Below are 25,077 nucleotides of genomic sequence, written 5' to 3'. Positions count from 1 at the left end.
CATTATAATACCAGAGGCGAATCATCAGACAATGGGCCTCTGGGCACAGATATGGAACCTATCCTACATAGGAGCAAGTCACACACACTTCATAGCTGTTTAGTGTCTTTTTGTGTTGTTGTTTTGCGTCTCTTTGTAGCTGTAATGCAACTTTTTTTTGTAGTTTTGTGTCTCTCTGTTGTCATTTTGTGTTTTTTGTAGTAGTTATGTGTCCCTTAAAGGTAAATTTGGGTCTCTTTGAAGTAATTTGGTGTGTTTTTTGGTTGTTTTGTGTCTCCTTGTGATTGTTTTTGCCCTTTTTGTGGTAATTTGTGTCTTTTTGAAGTAAAATTGGGTCTCTTTGAAGTAATTTAGTGTGTTTTTTGGTAGTTTTTTGGCTCTTTGTGATTGTTGTTGCCCTTTTTGTCTGTTCTGTTCAGTACTTCTTCCATGCATAGTATGTATGCATGTTTATTCTAATCTTGCATACATTATAGAACCAGTAGGTCAAAGATAAACCAGGAAGTCATGCTACAGTGGCTACGTAACATTCATCAAATGCTTGCAACAGACAGGGTCATAAATTTAACTTTAGATTATAACTTTAAAACTCCCCTTTGTTGTCACTTCTAAATCAGTGATTCAGAAAATATGGGCAAAAACGTGTCAGATGGCTCGTGTGGTCTGCATCCCCAGATATCAGCAGTGAAGCTGGGGACTCAAATGTTGGCAAAAACTACAAAAATAAAACCCAGACTGCAAAAATAATTTAGTTTTCTTTTCTTTTTTTTATCTTTATCTTTATGATATTAAAAATGCTGAGGGGTTGCCTTTTCTGTTACACACACACACACACACACACACACACACACACACACACACACACAACTTTCCCTAATGAGGTTGTAATGCCTCACTGTACCCTTCTCATTGCATACATGGCATTGCAATACACACGCGCACACACACACAGAAGTCTCCAAAACATCACACACATTGCCACGTGTTGGCTTCACTGATCACCGTGTGTTGTGTTCAATGGTGTGTAAAGTGCTGCCGCTGCGAGTATTAGCCTGTTTATCAGAGTGTGTATTAACGTGCTGCAGCGCAGGAGCTGGGGGGACCGCGTGTGTGTGTGTGTGTGTTGTGGGATAGGGACGCAGGTGCTCGGTGCGCTGATATTACCCAGGATGCTCAGGGTGGGGGCGTAAGGGTTATGGGGGGGAAGCAAGCTCTCTGTGGAGCTTGCAAACACACCTGTGATCCCCTGCTAGCGCACACACACACACACACACACACACACACACACACACACACACACACACCTCTAATGGCTCTGTATCAGCCTGCCATACGGCTCTAATAGCCAGCTGTGTGAGCAGAAATTCAGTGGACCGTACCAACACTCACTGATGCAGTTGTAATATTAGATGTGAGTTAAATATGATGAACACACGCAAAAAGGACATTTCATGCTTTAGCTGTGATTTTCTGTAACTGCACTGGTTTTTAATGACACAGGGCTCTTGTACATTTATCTTCTGAAGATGAAGACTCTATGTCAGAGCTCCCACCGGCATGCTCACTTACTCTTCCATGATTTTCTATGACTAAGGCAACTGTTTCCACTCCAGTTGGGCTGAAAATCATCTAATGTAATGTCAAACAGGACACAAAAAAGTGAACTCTCTGCTTTTGTTATTGGGAGCAAAACTCCTTTCAGCTCAGCATGTATGAGGAGTGTTAGTACAGAAATGAGTGAGACAGTCTTAAAGCAACGCAACCAGCAGCATGTGATGCACGTTAGGTCAACACCTGCACCAGGTTTCCTAGCCCACAATGTTGGCATTATATTTCTACAAACCACAGATACATTTGTACATTTCATGCATATCAACATTTCTAAAGTGACGTAGTTCTGATTACATGTACAGTATATGAGCTGTCTTTGTCATCTGGGGGTGGAGGGAATGGTGGACGGTTTGACAACTAGATGAGACGTCTGCCAAGCAGCAGACAACTGTTCAAGACTAAGAAAACAACTAAACCAAATTTTTTTTTTACCTAGTTTATCACTGCCTTTCCAGTAGATTTTTAGCCAATAAATGTGGGTGGAGACATACCTGTTGCTGCATTTCCACAAGGGATAGTGCCAAAAAAGTGGTTGTTTTTTGCCAAGACATTGCTGTGTTTCCACCAGTGCTATGAAAAACTCTTGTTTTTTTACTAAGATATTGCTGTGTTTTCAGTGGTGTTTTAGTTACCAAACATGGCGTTTTTCGTGACCACCTCTGCGTTTCCACTGGGGATAGTGCCAAGAAACACTTTTCTTTTTCTGCTTGCATTTCCAGCGGCTCTCTCGCGACCAAAACCCAGTATTTAAAGCCAAAACATGATCTTTTTCTAACAACAGTGAGATGTTTTTTGTGCATAAACCTGACCACATGTAAAAATGTTGTTGATTCATAAAGTTTCAGCATATCCACAATATACAAATGTAACTTATCCAAGGTTTGCTGAAACATAGAATGCCAACATTCACTCTGGAGATTGGGTTGGTTCCCAGACAGCTCCTCGTCCAGTCCAAACAAGATCTACTAGTCAAATGCTTGAGGTTACAGATGGTAAATGTAAAGGTTAGAGCCATAGTTAAAGTTAGGTTTAATCCCAGTTAATGAGGCAGAATTCAAATGTATGGAGCTTTATCCCTATCTTTATCTTTTCAGATACCATGTTGCTTGCACAAATTTCCTGCTCGAGCTTCGGCTTTTCTCCTTGCGCTCAAACTGTTTCTGCGCGCTCACGGAATTTCTGCTCTCAGATTGCTGCCCTGCGCTTGGATTTTTTTGTGTAACAACCCTGTCAAAATCCCCCAACCAATAGAATGCCAGATTTACTGTTGACCAATGAAATGATCCCTGCCTCCTTGTGGGCGCGCTCGCTTTAGTATTAGAGAGTCCCACCCGGGCGGGTAGGCTACTCTTTAACCGGGTTCATCCACTCCGACCCTCCAGGGCTTTATTAAATGTTCTTCCCTTGCTTTCTTTACCACTTTTGGAATAAAGGGACTGTTAATATACCCACGTGCGCCATATATATATATATATATATATATACATATATACATACAGTACAGGCCAAAAGTTTGGACACACCTTCTCATTCAATGCGTTTTCTTTATTTTCATGACTATTCACATTGTAGATTCTCACTGAAGGCATCAAAACTATGAATGAACACATGTGGAGTTATGTACTTAACAAAAAAAGGTGAAATAACTGAAAACATGTTTTATATTCTAGTTTCTTCAAAATAGCCACCCTTTGCTCTGATTACTGCTTTGCACACTCTTGGCATTCTCTCCATGAGCTTCAAGAGGTAGTCACCTGAAATGGTTTCCACTTCACAGGTGTGCCTTATCAGGGTAATTAGTGGAATTTCTTGCTTTATCAATGGGGTTGGGACCATCAGTTGTGTTGTGCAGAAGTCAGGTTAATACACAGCCGACAGCCCTATTGGACAACTGTTAAAATTCATATTATGGCAAGAACCAATCAGCTAACTAAAGACAAACGAGTGGCCATCATTACTTTAAGAAATGAAGGTCAGTCAGTCCGGAAAATTGCAAAAACTTAAATGTGTCCCCAAGTGGAGTCGCAAAAACCATCAAGCGCTACAACGAAACTGGCACACATGAGGACCGACCCAGGAAAGGAAGACCAAGAGTCACCTCTGCTTCTGAGGATAAGTTCATCCGAGTCACCAGCCTCAGAAATCGCAAGTTAACAGCAGCTCAGATCAGAGACCAGATGAATGCCACACAGAGTTCTAGCAGCAGACCCATCTCTAGAACAACTGTTAAGAGGAGACTGCGCGAATCAGGCCTTCATGGTCAAATAGCTGCTAGAAAACCACTGCTTAGGAGAGGCAACAAGCAGAAGAGATTTGTTTGGGCCAAGAAACACAAGGAATGGACATTAGACCAGTGGAAATCTGTGCTTTGGTCTGATGAGTCCAAATTTGAGATCTTTGGTTCCAACCGCCGTGTCTTTGTGAGACGCAGAAAAGGTGACGGATGGATTCCACATGCCTGGTTCCCACTGTGAAGCATGGAAGAGGAGGTGTGATGGTGTGGGGGTGTTTTGCTGGTGACACTGTTGGGGATTTATTCAAAATTGAAGGCACACTGAACCAGCATGGCTACCACAGCATCCTGCAGCGACATGCCATCCCATCCGGTTTGCGTTTAGTTGGACGATCATTTATTTTTCAACAGGACAATGACCCCAAACACACCTCCAGGCTGTGTAAGGGCTATTTGACCAAGAAGGAGAGTGATGGAGCGCTGCGGCAGATGACCTGGCCTCCACAGTCACCGGACCTGAACCCAATCGAGATGGTTTGGGGTGAGCTGGACCGCAGAGTGAAGGGAAAGGGGCCAACAAGTGCTAAACACCTCTGGGAACTCCTTCAAGACTGTTGGAAAACCATTTCAGGTGACTACCTCTTGAAGCTCATGGAGAGAATGCCAAGAGTGTCCTCATGTGTGCCAGTTTCGTTGTAGCGCTTGATAGTTTTTGCGACTCCACTTGGGGACACATTTAAAGTTTTTGCAATTTTCCGGACTGACTGACCTTCATTTCTTAAAGTAATGATGGCCACTCGTTTGTCTTTAGTTAGCTGATTGGTTCTTGCCATAATATGAATTTTAACAGTTGTCCAATAGGGCTGTCGGCTGTGTATTAACCTGACTTCTGCACAACACAACTGATGGTCCCAACCCCATTGATAAAGCAAGAAATTCCACTAATTAACCCTGATAAGGCACACCTGTGAAGTGGAAACCATTTCAGGTGACTACCTCTTGAAGCTCATGGAGAGAATGCCAAGAGTGTGCAAAGCAGTAATCAAAGCAAAGGGTGGCTATTTTGAAGAAACTAGAATATAAAACATGTTTTCAGTTATTTCACCTTTTTTTGTTAAGTACATAACTCCACATGTGTTCATTCATAGTTTTGATGCCTTCAGTGAGAATCTACAATGTGAATAGTCATGAAAATAAAGAAAACGCATTGAATGAGAAGGTGTGTCCAAACTTTTGGCCTGTACTGTATGTATATATATATATATATATATATATATATATATACATACACACACACACACACACACACACATATATACATGTATGTGTGTATATATATATACGATTAAAGAGTACTGGCCTGGACGGGATGCTCTAATACCAAAGCGAGCGCGCCCACAAGGAGGCAGGGATCATTTCCTTGGTCAACAGTAAATCTGGCATTCTATTGGTTGGGGGATTTTGACAGGTTTTGTTACACAAAAAAATCCAAGCGCAGGGCAGAAATCTGAGAGCAGAAATTCCGCGAGCGCACAGAAACAGTTTGAGCACGAGCAGAAAAGCTGAAGCTCGAGCAGGAAATCTGTGCGAGCAACATGGTATCTGAGTGCGAGTACACTGTTTGAGCAGAAACAGCAGATCCAAGCTAGGCGAGGCTATTTGAGTGCGAGGGCAGGGTTTTTGAACATGAAATCAACAAATAATGCTCTCAAACTGATAGACCACTCTCTTGAATAAAGATAGGGATAAAGCTCCATAATATGCAGCACTGGGAGCAGTTCGTCCCTCAGCTGGTCTGTAAAGCATACACAGTCAACTCACACACAACTAACATTCACACAGTATTCTCTTAAAGCCAAACACTCAATCGAGCAGAGGTTGACAGATGGAGTTACAGACATCTGTGAGCGTGGCAGTTGCTAAATTGTCTCAAATTGTTATCAGGCACCCTGGCACAGTACAGCAGACATGAAGCTGCAGAGAGTTAGCTACAACTCGTAAATTAATCCGTTGCTAATGATTCACAGAGCGAAGAAGATGAATGTGCACACAGTAGATACCCATCACATGATGATATGTATATGAGATACTGTAGTTTGTTACATATTAAATAGATCATAGCTACACTGGGTGTCTATTGTAATTTATGGGGGGGACACAGGGGGAATGTCCCCTGCAGAGTGGCAGACCCCGCCACTGTTTACAGCCAGAAATCTGACCTTAAATCTTTAAAAATGGGCTCCTTTTTAATCTTAGTTGTTGAAATCTTGAGCTCCATAGGGTTTAATGGAGTTAGAATTTTAGCTCCAAATACACTAAAGAAAAAAACAATGTTTATTTCTGCATATTTGGATTGATTTTAGTGTGGAAAAATGCATTTTACTCCTCACTTTACACATTTTGCTTTATTGTTGACCTGAACTGTGCCAGCATACTATCGTATATTACTGAAAGTAAAAGTTACTTTCTTTCAAAAGTGTCTGTGTGAACTTTCAGTGTATGAAGACTTTGTATTTAAAAGCCTTTATAGGCTGCTTCACTGTCTTTTATCTCACAGAGCTCAGGAGTTACACTTTGTGTTGTATATGGGAGATTTCAAAAGACACGTCTGTGCCCCCCACCCATCTAATTGCATTGTGCACTTTGTGTTTTGCATTTTACAGTTGCTGTTTTTACATTCATGTGTCTGTGGTTAGGTTGGAGAGGACTGTGCACTTTGTGTGTGCATTTGACTGCTGCTCTTTTTATATAGTTTGTGGGCAGAGTTGTGGTAAGTGAGGGCGAAGATACGGGAGTGGAATGACAGCTTTCTTGCCTACTTTTACACAATAGTACTGAGCTTCTCTTTTATATCTGTGCATCTTATTTTTTATTTTAATTTTATTTATATTTTTTATTTTATGTATGTATTTGTTTTCATTAAATGTTTTATATATTTTAATTATTTATTTATTTATAATTTTTTATACATCTGTTTATTAATTGTATGATTATTTTACAGACGAAAATTGTTTTGATTGTTCTGATAAAATGTACTTTTCTCGGAAAAGCATATCTTGATTTTCTCTGAGCTACTGGTTTTTAATTTATTTATTTTTTGGCTTTCTCGTATTATATCTTTTATCTTGGTGAAACTTTGACATTTTAGTTGGTGTCAGTGTCCCTCTGTTTTAAATGTGTTTTCGTTTTTCTCTCTGTAGGTCAATGGCAGCAGGGTGCAGTTTGAGACAATGAAGTTTGTTTACAGGTGTTTGCGTCATCACTGAGCTGTTGAAGAGTGGGACCAGCTAACAGAGGTTTTCAAAAGACAAACAGGGCAAACTTTCCACACGGATTATACTTTGGAAAAAGTTTTATCAGACTCTCATGTCCTGCCCACAACAGAATCAAAGAACAATGGTAAAACGTCAAAGTGGAACAAATCAGGAACATTGCGTGCTCCATCCAGGACAGAGATGATTGTCAAACTGAAATGTTAATGCTGTGTTTTCATGCCCTGTTCCTGTGTGGCACAAATCACACAGAACAGTGTCAGTGACAGTGGTTGCATCCCACATGTGATGAGTTTTGCAGGTGGATTGTCAACATTTACATCATAATGTACATAAATGCAAAACTGTTTGTCAGAACATTTCTCTTTGAGTCTTGTTTTAGAAATCGTAAATAAAGAATCATACTTTTAACACTCAAACTGTGTAACACTGACTTGCTCATCCTCTTTTTTTGGTCACATTTACAAAGACATATGTCGTCATATCATAGAAAATAATAGCAAAACTATAATTACAACAATAATACTCAGATTGCAGTAAATATAAAGGTAGTAATAAATATCGACGGGAGGGAAGCGCAGAACTGATTTACTGTCAGATTCACGTAGAGCTCAGTTGATGAAAAGCATATATATTTCATAGGATTTAAAATGGCCTTCAGTCTGGGTGGAGGTTCTAGTGTTACAGGTGAATGCCCGTCTCATGGGGTATACTGCCCAGTGTCAGTTTATTTTTGGTCCCCATATGATTACATCTAACACGAAAACCAATATCAGTGTTCCCACCTCTGCTCAGACAGAAGCTCTCCGACTGCAGCTTCTCAAAGTATTTTTATTTATTCATTCCTTTGTATTTATTTCTATGATCTGACAAAAAAAAAACTTGTGTGAGGTTTGGGAGGATTTTACTCAAAAGCTTCAGTGAGGTGAAATTCTACGTTTGGCAGTGGACTCCATGTGGCCAATTTCAGGTTTATTCATTTTATGAAAATGAAAAACTCACAAAAGCCGTCTTGGCTCGTCTTTCCACTGCTCCAACAATCACCAGCTCTGGTCTGGTTGAAATAAACCCTAAATTCACAAAGCTGATGTGAAAATATGCTGGCTCTACACACACTAAAATTACTGTTAATTTAAGTGGAGCCTGGTGTGTTTGGTGATGGTGATTTTGGGTCTTTTTCTGGTTAAACACTATCTAACTAAAATGTCTGTTTCTGTAAGGATCCTTTCCATGATGTTGTCAGACATTTATAATCACAATCTGAGCCTGTCAGTGGCAAAAAAAAAACTTTCGCTGGATGTATATTGACAGTGTGAACATGCTCTGAATACACTGCAGCCTGCTTCACAACTGCCAGCTGCACTGCTCTCACTTAATACTGAACCAGTTTCAAAAATTGTTGTTTCAGTTAGTCACTTAGACACAAAAACATGGGAAACTCCAAGTTTTAAAAATACCAAAGTTACCCTTTAACACCCACTGTGAAACCTCCTGCTTTAAGAGAAAAAGTCACCAAACTCTTATGAGTTAACCTTAACCTGAAAATACAATAAACAAAAACATACATAAATAAACATAAACCTTGTTAGCTTAAAAGGTGGCTGACGATTAGAAACTTCTCAAACCACTCCTGCAGTGTAATCCACTTCTCCTCTGTCCATGCTTTTAATCTGTATCCATTCATCAAAATACACAGCGTCCATGTTACACCATTGCATTTATATGGTGACTATAAAGGAAGCCGTGTTCATATGTCGTATTTCCAGCGCACGGTACAACTCGACTCGCTCTTATTCTGTTTTCCACTTGCAAAAGTTGTGCATAGTACCTGGTACTTTTTTGGTACCACTTTGACAAAGGTCCCAAGCAAGCCGAGCTGAAAAACTGAGTTTGGTCGTGTCCACATACCATTTTTGTCTGAGTGCCAGTGTCTTTTTTCAGTTGTTTAATGATGTGAGACTGTGCGGCCATCTAGAGAAAAAGCACCACACCCAGCGTGTTTTTTTTTTCAGTGAGCGCCGGCTTTTTTGTGCGGCTGCTCTGAACGCCTTCCTGATTCAAAATCTCTGAACTTTTCAGAAAGGCGTTGGTGTCGTCACTGCTGCTCCTTTAGCTACATACTAACTCGAGCTGTTTGATATGTCAGAAACTATCACAGTAAAGACAGAAAAGCCTATTTTTGGGAGCAGATCGGCCGGACACTGGATGTTGCTGGTGAGTCTTGCTTTTATCACCGTACATGTTGTAAACTGGATGTTAACTGTGTAGTCAAACCTTATAACGTAGTGTTAAGTTAGCTATCTAGCTAGCGTCAAGATATTGTTGTCACTGGAACAAACACCATGGGTATTGTGTCATTAAAAAAGTGCTGGAACTACTTTACAGCCAAAGAAAAACATCCTTGCCAAGCTACTGTCAATATCAATCGCAACTTTTTTGACCCATATTTTAAAGAGTGGCAGCCCGCAAAACTACGCCTTACACTGCAGACACTACATCGTACAATTGACAAACATGTCTCTGTTAGGTTGCTGATGAAAGAATCCAGTGACTGACACTTTAAGAATGGTGTCATGGTGGTTTCACATGGTGTTGCTATGCTGAATCCTGCCTCCACTGAGAGGGCAACAAGTGGAAAACGAAACAGAGAAAAGAATCTGGTACCAAAAGTGAGTCGAGTCAAGCCAAACCATTCAGTGGAAATGCAGCATCAGTAACAGACAGAACTGTGAAAGACGTGGATTGTGCTGCAGGAGTCTTCTTACAGTCACCTGTAAAGCTAACAGAGGTGTTCTGGACATTTTCTTAGGGTGCCACTTTGAAGGAACTAATATAACTTAGGGAATTTGTTGTTTTTCCAGTATGCTGTCATGATGATTTAAAGCAGTTTGAAATGTGTTCCCATCCTCACTAAAGAAAAGAAAACTCAGGAGGAAATGTGTTTTTGTCTTTTACAGGCAGCATCAAACTAAAAATGCTGGAAGTATCTGTAGGTAGTGGTCGTACCTTTGGATCCCTTTTCAGTCAAACTTACTTAAATATGTTTCCACAGTTCTTCAGATATTAACGAGCTCTGATGATCAGCTCTGGTAAAGGTGATAGAGTGTGTTTATTCACAGGTTGTCTGTGTATGGGCTTCACAGTTTGACGCTGTCCTTTGCTTCCATCCAGTTCTTGTTTCTCTGCTGTTATCTCTGCTGCTCTGCAGAGTGGGGGCTGTCCAGGCTGCTGTAGGGGGACAGGGAGGAAGTCGCTGGCCCTGAGGCTTTCCCATCATCCCCTTCTTCCTTCTCTGTCTCCATTTCCACATCTCTTTCTTCTCCTCTTTCTCCTCCCTCTGTTCTGAACGCCTCCACTGATCCTCTCCCGTCCTCGCTCGACTCCTCAGACGCAGAGAGGCCCTCCTCCACTCGACTCTCCACTGTGCAGACGCCGCCCTCGCTGGGACTCGAGCTCTCCCTGTCGTCCTCCCCGGGAACAGGCTCTCTGACCTGGTTGTGGTGCTTGACGTTGTAGCGCTGGTTCTGGAAGAACTTCACGATGGTGTGTTTGGGTAGATCCAGCTGGGCCGACAGGGTGTGGATGGCCTCCTGGTCGGGGTAGAGCCCCACATCGCCGATGAAGCTCTGCAGGATTCCCAGAGCCTCGAGGGAAATCCGTGTCCGTGAGCGGGCCTTCTTTGCTCCTCCCCCTCCAAGGCCGGGGCTCATCCCACGCTGGGGCGTGTCTTCTGAGCCATGCAAGACCAGCAACGGGATGGGCTGAGGGTCTTCATGAACCGGAGATGGAGTGGTCAGAGGTGGCAGGGGCTGTCTGTGGATCACCTGTTAAGAAAAGAAAATTACATTTAGATAATTCAACTTTGTTTGCCCTCTCCCTGGTGTCTTCGGCTTTTTTTGTATACTTTGTCAGATGCAATGTAGATGTTGGCGGAATTTGACAGTCTCCTAGGTAACGGCCCTGTTTGTCAGACGTTTATAGGGATGTTTCAACACACGTGGCATGTGGCATGTGGCATGGCTGACTTGATGCATAACAAACTAAATGATCACTTGGGGCCACCACAGGGACCTCAAATGAGTATAAAAACGTTGGTATTTTGCACTTGTTGCACTTATTTAGCATTTCTCAACAGGGGTGCTTAGAGAACGTCGAGTGGAGCTGGAGGCAATATGTTTGAAGGAGGGTGCTGAGGTGTTCTTGGGGGGCATGTGCGTCTGTTTTTTAACGCCAGTTAAGGCTTTTGGACACCAAGTCTGTGTTTTCCATCTGAAATTGTCACACATTTAAAATAAATACAACTTCATGTTGTGCTCCTTTGTCATAAGACATGCCTCAATTCTTTTACCACATGTCAAAGTAAAAAAAAAGCTATCTTACGTTTGAGCAGGAGCATGTTGGAAAACTGCAAACAACAGCGCTTTATTAGGAGAGAGGCGGAGTGACAGGCAGGCTTCGTTGAGATATTGTGCACCACCTGCCTAGTGCAACCAAGTTATTTGTCTGTATCATTGTGGTAACATTAACAGTGTATTTATGTTGGGGATGTGCTGTTTTATGACCACATAAACACAACCATTGCTGCTGATTCAATACACTTTAAGGGTTTAACTCAACATGTGGATGTAGAGACACTACAGTTTGATCCGGCACCACAGTCCATGTGAACATGCCTCATGATGTGTAATTACAATACAGCCCACAGTAATAAGTGAACCACTCTGCCCCTCTGCACAATCATTAAGGGAAATGTAGTACAAGCGGAAGTGTGACTGACCAGCTTCCATCACCCGCCAACATGCACGCTGACGTCCCAAATTCATCACACAAACAACCACACTACTAGAGCTTATTAACAGGGCGGGTCGGCCAACACACCCAAACACAGGAATCCAGCACCATAAATCTGTGGTCCATCAAAATTAAAGGACCTAAATAAAGATAATGGCAATTCCTTTTTCTCTACTTCAATAATTACAGGGAATGTTCTGAATAATATTGAGGTTAGGGCCAGACGGGAGAGCATTTTGGTTTTGGGGAGAGGGTGGGATGGAGGAGTGTTTAGCAGGAAGTGTGTGGGCTGGTCATTTACCACTTCTATTTTCAATGACTTATGGGACACAAATATGACAAAGAGGAGGGCTGCTGGAGGAGCAGGTGGTGGGATCAGACAGACGGAGCGAGACAGACAGAGGAAACTTTTCTTAACAGCGCTATGCTCACATTTTCTCACTCGTAAAACACTTTGATTTGTGTCTTTTGCTTGCACATGGCTGTAGTGTGGTTTAGAGTGGGTGTGTATCTTTAAAAATCTGATCTTCACACTTATTTTTTTTCCCTCTACAGTCAGCTTTAATCTTCAGAATAAACACATACTATCTGTATGATTGTACCTGCTGGTCTGGGACGTGCAGGACGGTGTGGTGCCTTTCGCTGTGCTGCTGCCTCGACTCCTCCTCGTAGACCTGATCTCTGTCAGCCTGCGATAAAGCCAGGAACCTCCTGATGGTGCACAGGTTCTCCCACAGTGTGCGGTTCTCTGGGCTCGGGCTCTCTTTCCACCTGAGCAGCTCACACAGCCAGCCCTACAGGAGAATTAGGTGAAATTAAAAGACGAAGCTCATGTCATGTTTTATTATTCACTATATGATGATTAAATGACTGCACTTTAGAGTCCTTTGTTTCTGATGAGCTCGTCTGGATAGATGACTATAAAAAGTTTTGTTTTAAAAAGCTTTGTGTGGCAGATTTTGTTTGTTTTGTTGTCCTGTAAGCAGTGGGTATTTTAAAAGGCTTCGGCTTGACTTAATGCATGCGATTGTCTGTTTGTTCTGTGTGTGTTTGGAGCAGACTGCCAGGCTGTGTGTGGCTGTGGTTTACATCACTGCTGGTCTCTCTGCTGTGTTTGCTGACAATGTCTTTTTCTAAAATCAGCAAAGTGTTGCTCGTTGGACCAAAAGCTGTATTTCACAGACAAGGGACAGGTCACCCCCTTGGATCCTCCTTGGATAAGCTGTAACATTAGTTAGCTCGGTGGTGCTAGGTGAGATAGCAATAGTTGCATGCTTCCTTCTGTGCGGTAATACAGTTGGCGGGTGTAGTTCAGTGGAAAGAAAACAGTTCCTACATGACTACATCACTCCTTCTATAGCCACTATGTTTGGTTTAAAAATGGACTTGAAACACTGATGCTCCTAAGAGTTGTTCCCAGGGTTAATTGAGTATATATATTTGTATTCAAATTCTAAAATAAATACTGTATTTATTGGGTTAGAGTAGAAAATGCTCCCTGAGAGGAGAAAGAAAAAAAAAGAAGGAAAAAGTCTGAGGGGAGCAGCGAGTGTCTGCAAGTGTGTGTGTGTGTGTGTGTGTGTGAAGATTGGATTATCTTTGCTAGGCTGACCCAGGATCTGCCACCAGCTGTTGTTTACGCGCAGCCTTCAGCCTGGAAATTAATGGTAATAATGTGATCATCCCTCCGTCATCTTGTCTATCTTTTCCTCCGTCTTGCATCCTTCTGTTCCTCCTCCTCCTCCTCTGTGTCCCCCCCGCAATCTCAGTCCATTTACTGCTTTATCATTTAGACTTTTAAGCTTTATCTCTCAGTGTCGTTCATACATTAATACACACGTGCTCTTAAACCCTTTCTGCCTGTGTTGGTAATAAATCGTCACATGAGGTTTGTGGGGGGGGAAGGCATTTAGACTGGTTTTGAAACCCTCGCCCTCCTCTCTTTGCCCCCCCTTATCCTCTCTCCCTCCAGCAGACTCTGCTTTGATCTCGCCTTCCATCACCCGCATTGTTTATCTGAGGATGGAGACATGATGGTATGCCACAGCGGGTAATCAGATCCCCCCCACACGCCCACACACACACTCACACACCTGCATGTTACACCCTCATCAGCTCCTTCAAACATTATCAACTGTGTACATCATGTGTATGCGGATGTTTTACAGGGTGTTCACGTGTCATTCTTAAAAACATTATCAAGCATGTTGATGAGACCCTGCACAGTTAGAAAATGGAACTTACCTTCTTTCTGAATTCAAGTTCAGGCTTGTTGTTGTTTTGCCACCCATTCAAGGGTGATAAAATAAAATCAAGGAATGCATCTTTAACCACTAAAATGGTTGTTTTTTCGGGACTTACCTGACTTTTATTGGCAGCCACCTTGGCGAACAGCGCCTGGGAGACCTTCGCCCTCTTCATCTCCTGCTGGATCTCGTCATAGATCCCTGACGAGATGTTCACCAGCGAGTCCAGCTTCAGCGGCAGCTCCGCAGCAGACATGTTGCACTTTGTCTGCACAGAGCAGGACACAGGAACTGAGATGAGGTTTGTAGATTTACGTGGTTACATAAAAGTTGAGATATAGAAAGACGATAACATTCCACATTTTCACAAGTGGACAATTTCTCTGTTTATCACAAATACACAAGAATTAGATTTATTTTTAAGAGGTTTGGTCAATCTCTGCCTTTGTGACATTAATATTTAAATTCAAATAAATTCAAATATGAACTGCTACGTTTTATACATATCAGTGTTTCTGAAATGACGCAGTATACAGTATGAGCTGGCTTTGTTATCAGGATGTGGAGGGGATGGTGGACAATGTGTCACCTTGGTATGACGCCTACCAAGCTGCAGACCACTGTTCGTAACCAACACACAACAAAACCAGTTGTGTTTTAGTGAGTCACTGCTGTGTTTCCACTGGCTCTTTTGTTACCAAAATGGGTGTTTTGTAGAGACCCGTCAGCTGTGCCATGAAAAGCTGTTTATTTACTGAGACGTCGCTGCTTCTCCTGCCCCCCCAAACAAGGTATTCAAGGTATCCCCAAATGCAGATCTGGGATCAGTCCTGTGAGCGTGTGTGTACCTGTGGGTGTCTGTGTGTGTTGCTGCTGGAGATGTGGTTGCTGGAGAGGTTGTGGTTGGAGTTGGTGCTCCGCTCTCTCTCCTCCTGGTAGATGCGGTCCCGCTCGCCCTCTGGCAGGTTGAGGAAATTCTGCATGGCCTTCAGGTTGACCAGCAGCGACTGTGAGGCCGAGCGTGGATCCTCCTCCTTACGAAGGATCTCTGACAGCAGACCCTGCACCCACACCCACACACACACACACACACACACACACACACACACACACACACACACACACACACACAAAGGGGTCAGCATTAACGTGAAACCTATGGTGTCACCTTTCTCAGTCAGAATGTTAAATTGTGTTTACCTGTGTACGGTTAAAAGCCACACGTGCAAACACGGCCTGAGAAATGCTGGCCCTCTTCAGCTCGTTTCTGACTTGCTGGTAAATGCTGGAGGAGACTTCGGCCCCTGAGCAGTTGAGGCCGGGCTCAGCAGTGCCTCCGGGGCCCTTGCAGGTCCGTGAGATAGGCGGGTGGTGGAGGAACTGCTGGTTGACTCCCTGTGGGTGCTGGTGTGCGAGCAGGCGGCTGACGGCGAGCTGCTGGTTGATGAGGTGGGCCATGGCAAGCTGCTGACGGACGAGCTGAGGGGAGAGCTGGGGGGACAGGAGCCCACTGTGGCCCAGGAGAGGTGGACCTTGGGGACGCAGTGGTGTACTGGTGTGGTGCTGGCTGGCGGGGTGAGGCAGACAGTGAGGCTGGGTGGAGGTCTGAGTGTCCCCGAGGCCACTCTTGATGGACAGAGCTCCAGGGCTGCCCAGGGCGCCCACTTGGGTGGGGGAGGGTAAGAGAGAGGGAGGACGCTGGCTGAGGATGCTCAGGTCCAGATCCCTCTCCACTGTGTAACAAAAACATACAGGTTTGTGTCAATATATTTGAAAAGATTGTTCACTGATTACATTTATTTCCTCACCCAAATCTGAATCCTGAACCTCAACATGCACCAAACTTAATTTAACTTTAAGCACTACAGGTAAGAGGAAAAAATTTGGGGGGGTTGGGGTGAAATTGCGCTTTAAAATTAAAGCCTTGGTCTGTGATTGGTGCCTTTAACCTCTAAACCCCAATTTGAATTCCATTCACTTGGTCACTGAAGCCTCAGTGGCCCCAGTGAGGTGCCACTGAGTCACCAATAAAAGACAAACTTACCTTTAATATCAGATTTGTCCTGTACTGACCACATCTTCTCAATGTATTCACCTGAGTGGGAAATATCAGAGCAGTAAGTACATTTAGTTACATACACTGACACAGATACACCGATTTATTTCAAGGTGAAACAACCAACATAAATATCTTTGATGAACCAAATCTACCAGCACAGAAGTTAATAAAAGATGTGTAGAAAACCTTTCTAGGATATATTGTTTAAAGTACAGGTCAGTCTTGTGGCTCAGAGGATGATCTTTAAACCACAAAGTCTTTAGTTTACGTCACTGACATCCTATTTTCACTTACAGTCTCCACATAAGATCAAATAAGTGAAGAATGTTTCCTCCTTATCACTGCACTCAACGTTTCTGCTCTCCTGGATTTTAACGGCCTCTCTGCTCGTCTGCTTCTTATTATACTGCTGCTGGGTTTGGTTCAGAGTCACATTTTAGGTTATTAGGGGAATAAAAGTTGGAGTGAGGTTTGGCAGGGCTTCAGATTTTTACCTTCCCAGCGTGTGTGTGTGTGTGTGTGTGTGTGTGTGTGTGTAAGAAGAGCTCTTATTCCTGGGTTTTGGTGGCGTGTGTGTGGCTGTGCGTGTGTGTTGAGGGGTTGCTGCTGTTTTCCATTAAGAGTTAAGAGCATTTAGTTTTGTCATGTGTATTAAGGGTGACATTAATGCAAACCATGTGTGACAGTTCCTTCCTACTGAGAGCTGTCAGTGACAGACGTCTCATGCAGCAGATTAGACACATACAGGCTGACACACACGTACAGGGGGCGGACAGAAGAATGGAAAAACTTCATTAAAAAGCATCACATTTAAAGAAACTAAATCGCAAAAACAAAGGCAGCCAGACAGGTGAGTCATATTAAGTCGAGTTGTGATTAGCAGTGAGTGTCAGCTTTAAAAAGAGCTCTGACAGTCTCCACCTTTGTGAGATTTCAAAGCAACATGAGGTAAATAAAGTATAAACAGCTGAACAGTTGAGGTGCGGGAGAGTTGGTCACTAAAACTGTAAAAGTTTTTAACAAGGTGGGAGAATTTAACGAGGAAATGTGTCCCAATAAACTGCAACGGCTCACTGATGGATCGACACTTTACAGGGGTGATTACTAAACAACGTAAAACTGCCACTGAAGTGAAGCAACACCTGCGACAGGCTGAGCTCGCATGCAAACAAGGAGCCAGATTACTGTGAAAAATGGTGTTTACGTGGCCACACTAGCCTGATTACAACAGGACTGAGTTTTACATCCGTGTGTGTGTTTGAATTTTACAATACGGGTTTCTGTTCAGCTGTGGTCACCAAGTTCATAATATTTTCACTTCATGCCAGAGAGATCAAGCTAAGATTTGATTTAAAGTGATAGTTCAGATTTTTTGAAGTGGGTCTGTAGGAGGTACTCATCCATAGTCGGTGTATAGATGTTGGTCGGTACACTCCCAGTTTGAAAACAGAGAGAGGAATATTGCCACAAAGGCTAAGCAATGTGTCGCTATGGACGGAGGCAGCAGAAAAACGCATTTTAGCCACCTAAAATAATCAGTATCCGTTTAAGTGTATGCTGTATTTAAGGTATTTTCCCTGCCTTACCTTGCTGCATACAGCCTTCATTGTCAGGGAACTAAAGCCGTTATCTATTCACTAGACTCCTTTGACAAAAGGAGCTTTAGACCAGCCAGTCCTGTACTGTGAGGTGGAATTCCTTTTTTTTTTCAATTAAGTCTGGCTTTGAAGAGAGCATAGATAAGTTTCACTTTTAGTTCAGTTCCTCATCAGAAAGGGCTGTTTGACGGTAAGGTGAAGCGGTGAAAACCCTGTAAATATAGTGTACGATTAGTCCCCATCTACACGTATGCAGATATTTTAAAAAACATATATTTTCCTTTAAGTTTTAGCCTGTCGTCCACATACAAACTGCATTTTAGTTAATTAAAAATAGACTTTTTTTAAAAAAAAAAACAGCTGTCTAAGGTGCTGAATTTTCTCTTTGATTACAGTGTTTTTGGAGTGGACATAGTAAAGCAGAGAGTTTTAGAAACAATGACGTAAACTCCTCAATTCAGGCACGTTAGTTGTTGCTTTGTGTAATGAGCATGCTACAGAAACAATAACGACAGACTACCAGTTTGTTTATGTTTTGTCAGCACTGCTTGGTCTAATGACTACTTTTACACTTAAAACTTAGTACTGCTGTACCACTTCAGACAAACAGACCTGTCTGCTGCACCCAGTGTTATTTGGTCCACCAGAAATGATGGTTTTGGATCAGGCCAACAGTGGGACTGTTGTTGATGAGGAGTGGAAGGAAAACTTTCGTGTGTCCAGAGAATCACTGGTATCATTGAGTAGGTTCCTCGGTCCTTATATTACAAGAGAATCAACGGTGATGAGATCTCCAGTCATCATTTTGAAAAAGGAAAAAGGTTAGCCTGTACACTTAACCATCTTCGCAACAAGGGGAGACTGCAGAAGAACGCTAACACCAGCGAGCGTTTGGAATAATTTTTGTAGTTGTAGTATGGACAGAGATAAGCAATGGAATTTTTTTTTATAGTGTGGGAAGTTTTCCGTTTTAAAAAATAAGTGTAGATAGGGTCTTAAACTGGTACCATTTTTTTTAGGTGGCTAAGACATGTTTTGTTGCTGCCCCCATCCACAGCAGTACATTGCCTACACTCTGTAGCGGTACTCCTGTCTGCTTCTCCAAACTGGGAGTGACTGGCTGGGACTGACATCTCTTGTTGGTAATATACTGACTATGGATAAGTACCTCATACAACCCCACTTCAAAAATTCCAAATGATCCCTTTAAGGAATCGGATTGCCCAGATTACACCACAACCATGCAGACTAAGTGCTTGTATATTTGTCTGCTGTTACATGACCTCCCAGTGCCTTGCACCAGGGCAGTTTTTGGCTCAAAGGCAAAGTATTAGTGATTCATTTTGTGCCATAAAGTCATCTGAGTAAAATCCACTAGTTGAGAAATATAACAGAAAGTACTGCTGGCTTTATGTGTGCTCAGCTACTTCAGGACTGGATGTGAATGAGGTGTGAGAGTTACCTTTCATGCGTTTGTACCTCTTGTACCAGCGTCCAAACTCCTGGCATTTAGAGGTGGAGACGTTGACATAGTAGGAACTGTTCACTATCGCTGAGATCATACTCTGACAGAGAGACAAAAAGAGATGGACAAGAATACAGTAACTTCGGGAAAAATAAACACAATGTTGCAGCTAACATAAATATTTGTCACACTTCTCATCATTTTATTACTGAATATTGTCCTCTGGATGGGATTAAACCTCCTCTTTGAAATGATTCAACAGTCAGTCCATGAAAAGCCTGTGTGTAGTCTTGGGAGTGGCAGCGCCTTGAGACCGGCTGATGAGTTTTTGTTACAGAAAATGGGAAATCTCAGCAGCTGACCAGCTCACCGCTGATTTATTAAAACTCTTCACCCACCCTCCCTTTCCCAGCACGCACTGTGGCCACTTCTACGGCGCAGGAGACTACATGAGAAGTGAAAGCTCAACATGGGAAACCCTGAGGATTAAAACTCACATGAGTCAGGCTGCAAACACACACCACCCACACACTTCCCCTAATCACTAATTACATCATGACTAAGTCCTGTGTATAAATCACAAGTCGAAATGACACACTCTCAAGTCTAATGACTGCAGGGTGTGTGTGAGCAGGATAATTGAGGTGTGCGTGTTTGCATCCTTTCCCATGGGACAGTATCAATACTAGTGTGTGTGTGTGTGAGCGAGAGATTATTACACAGTGCACTAAGTGTGTGGTGAACTGATGATGAAACCACATGTGTTTAGAGAAAATACTTAGCAGCATCTTGGCTATCTGTGTACATGTGTGCGCATGTGTGTGTGACAGAAACAGAATCAAATCCAGATAAACGTTTATTTCTAGGAAAATAATTTTAACTAATATCTCCTGACTCGCCACTTTATTCTACTGAACTAAACAGTCGACAAAATACATTTTAAAGGAGGAGGATCTAAAGGATTTAAAGGAGGATCTATTGGGCTTTTTCTTACTTTCTGTCATATGTTACAATGTCTGATGTTTATAGTAAAAGTTTAAAAGAATGAGGTAAACGTATGTAAAAATAATCCCTGTATAATAAATAATCCATAATAATAATCCCTGTGTCGACCAAACAACCTGTGTGGAAATTTGGCTGTACAATTCACCTCAGTACTTCCACAAGTGATCATCTGGAAGAATGTAAGAAACTTAATTCCACCTCAAAGCACTTCATATCATTGCTCATCTCCCCGTTGTCCCATCCAAATTCTTTTACATTTGTTTCATGGATGTAGTGGAGTGTGTTGGTTTGTCAAATTGATATCCTGATTTCTTCTTTGTTTGCTCAAAGTGAGACTGCCTTCTATTGGACAAACATGTTTGTCCAAGTATAAAACAAACACACACGCAAACATCTCTGAACAACACCTTCTCTATTTTAGCCTGGAGAAGAATCATACCAGTTTGGGCAAAACATCATGACCATTTGATAATAAGGACTAATTATTAGCATGTATGAAGTGGAGCTTTTATTTACTGTAGCTGTGGTGCAGTTAAAAACGTACCTGCGAGAGAGGACACTCCTTGGCCAGCGCGCTCTGGTTGGTCTCTCTGAGCAGTTCTTTGAGGGCGTTCCTCACTGTGGCATGGGTCCACTGCTCTGATGGCAGCTCTTCAAGCCGTGCAAAGCTGCACATGTGAAATGCCTTTTTATTGTACACTGAATGGAACTTGCATTCACTTAAACCAGATGCTGTCACACTGGTCAAATCAACCTGTGATAATTATTAAAATACTGTATATTTAGCTTTTCATCTCAAAACAGTCAACAGTTTTCACCATTGTTTGCTGCTCTTATTTTTTTTTTTTTTGTCTTTTACTCCTTTAACATACATTATTTCACAATCTCGTATAATTTGAACCTAATAAATTTAAATAAACCTAATAAACACCCATCACATGCTGACCTGTGCAGAAGAATCCGCAGCGTGACCATGTGGTAAACGTCCAGCAGCATGTCAGCCACTGTTGCCTCCGGAGCGTCTGTCAGGTAGTGGATAGGCATCGGCTTCCACCGGCCCACTTTGATGATACCTGGAGGACACAAACACACAAAGGACAACAAATACATAATTAAAGCATGTGTTCATTGTCTGTTTGAAAGTCTGGATTTAAAACAAGAATCTTCTCCCAGCTGTTTGAAATCTAGTTTTCATGTTCCTTTGTTTTCTTATCAGTGTAAACCTAACCTGCTTGTGTTGTGTGTGTGTGCATGTGTGTGTGTGTGAGACGTGGAGCATCATCCTGGGTTGAACATTCTCCTGGCCTTCCAACAACCGTGACTGGAAGTGCAAATCTAAACAGGCCTAATCGCGTTAGGATCTGCTAAATCAAACACAGACCCTGCCTGGCCTTGGCCTGCCAGCCTCAATCACACCAGTGTGTGTGTGTGTGTGTGTGTGTGTGTGTGTGTGTGTGTGTGTGTGTGTGTGTGTGTGTGAGTGTGTGGGTCTTCACTGCATGAGGATGGTGGTGATAGGGGCATAAGAACAAAGGCTGTTCTCTTGGGACTCCACAGTTGATTAATCAGAGGAAAAGAGTAAAATCAGCTCAACATTAAAGACTGCAGCAGGCTGTGAATGAGATGTTGATGCACTGAATAAACACTGTGAGGTCACTGTTCTCCTGTCTGACAGCACAGTATTTCCTCTCATAACTGGCAGTTATTACGTGGCCTGCAGCTGACTTTGCTTTAGACATGATGAATACTTTGACATGTCATCAGTGGGTTACTGATATGAATCTGCAGACCCGCTTTAACATTTTAAATCTCTTCCTGGCCCAAAAATATGTCAGATGACAGAACTAAAAAGTGATGTTATCATTGCAGATAAATACTTTAGGATCAAACAGGTAAATCTCATTTTACCAATCAACCCACACTTATCTCTAGAGTCCAAACGATACACCGAAATAGCCAATATTACACAGCTGATTTTAGTTTATCACAAATATATCAGTATCTGCTGATATGATGGTCAAATGCCAGATACTCAAGTAATGTATGAAATTAAAGATAAAATGTATTTTTTTGCCGCTTGGAATCTCTCAATTCAAACCACAACAAAAGGCAGAGCAAGGATTGCAGTCGGTTTTCTGTTAGGATTCCTGCAGTGTTCATTGTTAGAGAGGTTTTTAGCAGGAACCGAATTATCTGCAGAGGTCTCCAGAAGAAATGGACAAGGTGATTTAAACACTGAATAAAACAGTTTCACATGAAAAATCAGTGTTTCTTCAACACTGTCACGGCAGGGACTGGAGCAGAGCTGCCGCTAATATTTGCTCAGCTTTTTTCTTCAGATCCTAATGTCAGATGACTAAAATCCTTCATTAGATTAAAATATGTAGTTGAAAACAACAAAGTTTTAAAACTCATATTGTAAAAATGTGGCTCAAAATTGGATAATAAGTCAATTTACGACAGCTTCTGGCAGATAACCACAACCCTGACGTATACTCAAAAAGGATGACGCTACTGATAGGCAACAGCAACCAAATGACAGGGACTGTGTCCTTGATTAAAGTTACAGATTTCTCGATTATTCAAAACATTTGCTCCAATTTTTCACAGGTTTAGACTTTTTGTTCATCACCCAAAGACTTTTTTCTCTTTAAATTTGGTCACAAATTTGCTAAAATCTGTATTAGTGAGCACCTTTTCCAATTAATCCATCCATTTGACAGGTGTGGTATATCAAGATGCTGTGCATCAGCTGGTCACAAAGGCAGTTCTGACATGCAGTTTTATCTTTAAAAAAGTTAGTTTGGGTCAACAAAAAAACCCCTGTGTTTGTTGTCTGTAGCTTTGGACAATCTATATCATAACCCCACCGCCACTCTGTTCACAATGTTGGCATGAGCAAACCACTCGCCCACACGATGCCATACATCCCGACTGCCATCTGCCCGGCACAGTGTAAACTAGGATTCATCTGTGAAGGGCACACTTTTCCAGAGTGCCAGACGCCATCGATGGTGAGCATTTGCACACACAAGTTGGTTACGAGGACAAACTGCTGTCAGGTCAACACCCTGGTAAAGACAACAAGAAGATCAAGAAGATGAGCTTCCTTGAGACGGAGTCTGATGGATTGTGCAGAAACTCTTTGGTTGTGCAAACCAATTATTGCATCAGCTGTTCAGATGGCTGTTCTCAGATAACGCTGCTGAAGACGTGGCCTGCGGCTGTGAAACTGTGTAGTCATGTTGCTGTTTATTTAGCATCTTGATATGTCACACCTGTCTGTGGATGGATTATCTTGGAAAGGGAAAAGTGCTCACTAACACAGATTTTAACAAATTTGCGACCAGAATTTGAGAGGAATAAGTTTTTTCTGTGCATAAAAAAGTCTGAGATCTTTAACTTAAATCTATGAAAAAAGGGTTTTTAGATGTTTGATGTGGAGAAATTAGATTTTATATCTTCAAAAATGAAAGAACAAAAAGAACATTGTGGCTGAGCATGAATAAAACAGCTTCACTCTGCCTTGTACTGTGCTTTGGAGCAACCTGCCCTCGTGAGAGTTACAGACAGAGCAAGTAATGACTGAAACTATTGATAAACTTCAGATACTATAAAACTCTATTTTAAACTTGTTTAAAATCATTTGGTTGAGATATATTGTGTTGTTTGCCTCTTAAAAATAGGTTTGCGTTGTTTCCGGGAACCTCTTGTGGTTTACAAGCCTTAAAATACGGTAAACGATTTCTAAGTGAGTAATATCAGTGAATGCTTTCCAAAACTTTCCCTTAGGTTAAATTTAGTTTGATTTCTTTGCTCAGCAATTCACCTAAGCCCATGTTAAATCCAGAGCAGTAACCATATACCCTAAATAAGAAATAGCCTCTTTTTAATTAGCCATAACGTGCAAGTTAATTAAAGAAAAAACCCCTGTGCCAGTTAAGAGTTTAAAAATACTCATCCAGCCAAAGTTATGCAAGATGCATTTCAATGGCAGAAGAAAATAGAAGAGACTCTGTATAATTTTGGTTGTGACCACACTGGGGGAAAAATGCATGACTCCAGCCAAAAATTATTTATTTGAAAAGAAAAGGCTTATTTCTCAGAACAAAACGTAGCCATGTGGGAGAGGCGAGGGGGGTCGCAGGGCGTCGGCCACTTGGTTAGAGTGCCCTGTGTTTACGGGACACACCAGGAATGTCAAACTGCCCCGCTCTGTGTCTGTGTGTGAGCTGTTGTTTTATGGTTGACTGGATGTTGTCTGCCTTCTTGTTTTGATCTCAGAATGATGAGAAAAAGTTTTGGTGCTGGTCTGAGGCGCGCAGATGCAGATTTAGTGTTTGGTTTAACCTTTGTGCTGCCAGGTGGGCAAGGAGATAAAGTGTCAGAGAAAGCAGACAGATTTATCTTGAAAATACCTGCATGGAAAATACCTTCACTGTGATCGTCTAAACATCTCAGAACTCATTGTACCCATGTGGCAAACCCCACCCATCTGGACTCCAGCTATTAAACCGCCGCTGGAAATAATTAATTTCTCATCAATTACCACAGAAAGACTGCACCATGAGATGTTTCCCATTAACATGCAATAATGGAAAAGTTCTGATCCCTGCGTTTCCCAGATGTGACGTCAAGAGGCAGAGGCTGATGAAATTTTGTCAACAGATGAGGGTGAAAATATTTTTTAATTTGTAGGGTCAATAGTGATGATCTGCAGGAAAACAGCGATGTGACATCACTGACGCTTGGATTTGGGTTAACTGCTCGCCCTCGTCTGGGTGCCAAGAAATTCAA

General features: G+C 42.2%; 1 protein-coding gene across 1 annotated transcript in view; it reads right to left on the bottom strand.

The window, feature by feature from the left end:
• Positions 1-7,013: 7,013 nt before the first annotated feature.
• Positions 7,014-25,077, bottom strand: part of LOC125885195 (DNA-binding protein SATB2-like) — a 34,105-nt gene continuing 16,041 nt past the window's right edge. The window contains exons 4-12 of the mRNA XM_049570729.1: positions 21,227-21,353; positions 20,825-20,948; positions 19,273-19,375; positions 16,198-16,248; positions 15,354-15,886; positions 15,002-15,214; positions 14,269-14,421; positions 12,510-12,701; positions 7,014-10,940 (exon numbers count right to left, since the gene is read on the bottom strand). Of these exons, the coding sequence (XP_049426686.1) occupies positions 10,305-10,940; positions 12,510-12,701; positions 14,269-14,421; positions 15,002-15,214; positions 15,354-15,886; positions 16,198-16,248; positions 19,273-19,375; positions 20,825-20,948; positions 21,227-21,353 (2,132 nt within the window). The 3' untranslated portion in view covers positions 7,014-10,304. The remainder of the gene's footprint in view (positions 10,941-12,509; positions 12,702-14,268; positions 14,422-15,001; positions 15,215-15,353; positions 15,887-16,197; positions 16,249-19,272; positions 19,376-20,824; positions 20,949-21,226; positions 21,354-25,077) is intronic.

The sequence above is a fragment of the Epinephelus fuscoguttatus genome, linkage group LG24 (assembly GCF_011397635.1).
Source record: "Epinephelus fuscoguttatus linkage group LG24, E.fuscoguttatus.final_Chr_v1".
Lineage (NCBI taxonomy): Eukaryota > Metazoa > Chordata > Actinopteri > Perciformes > Serranidae > Epinephelus > Epinephelus fuscoguttatus.
This window is presented reverse-complemented; position numbering and strand designations above follow the sequence as displayed.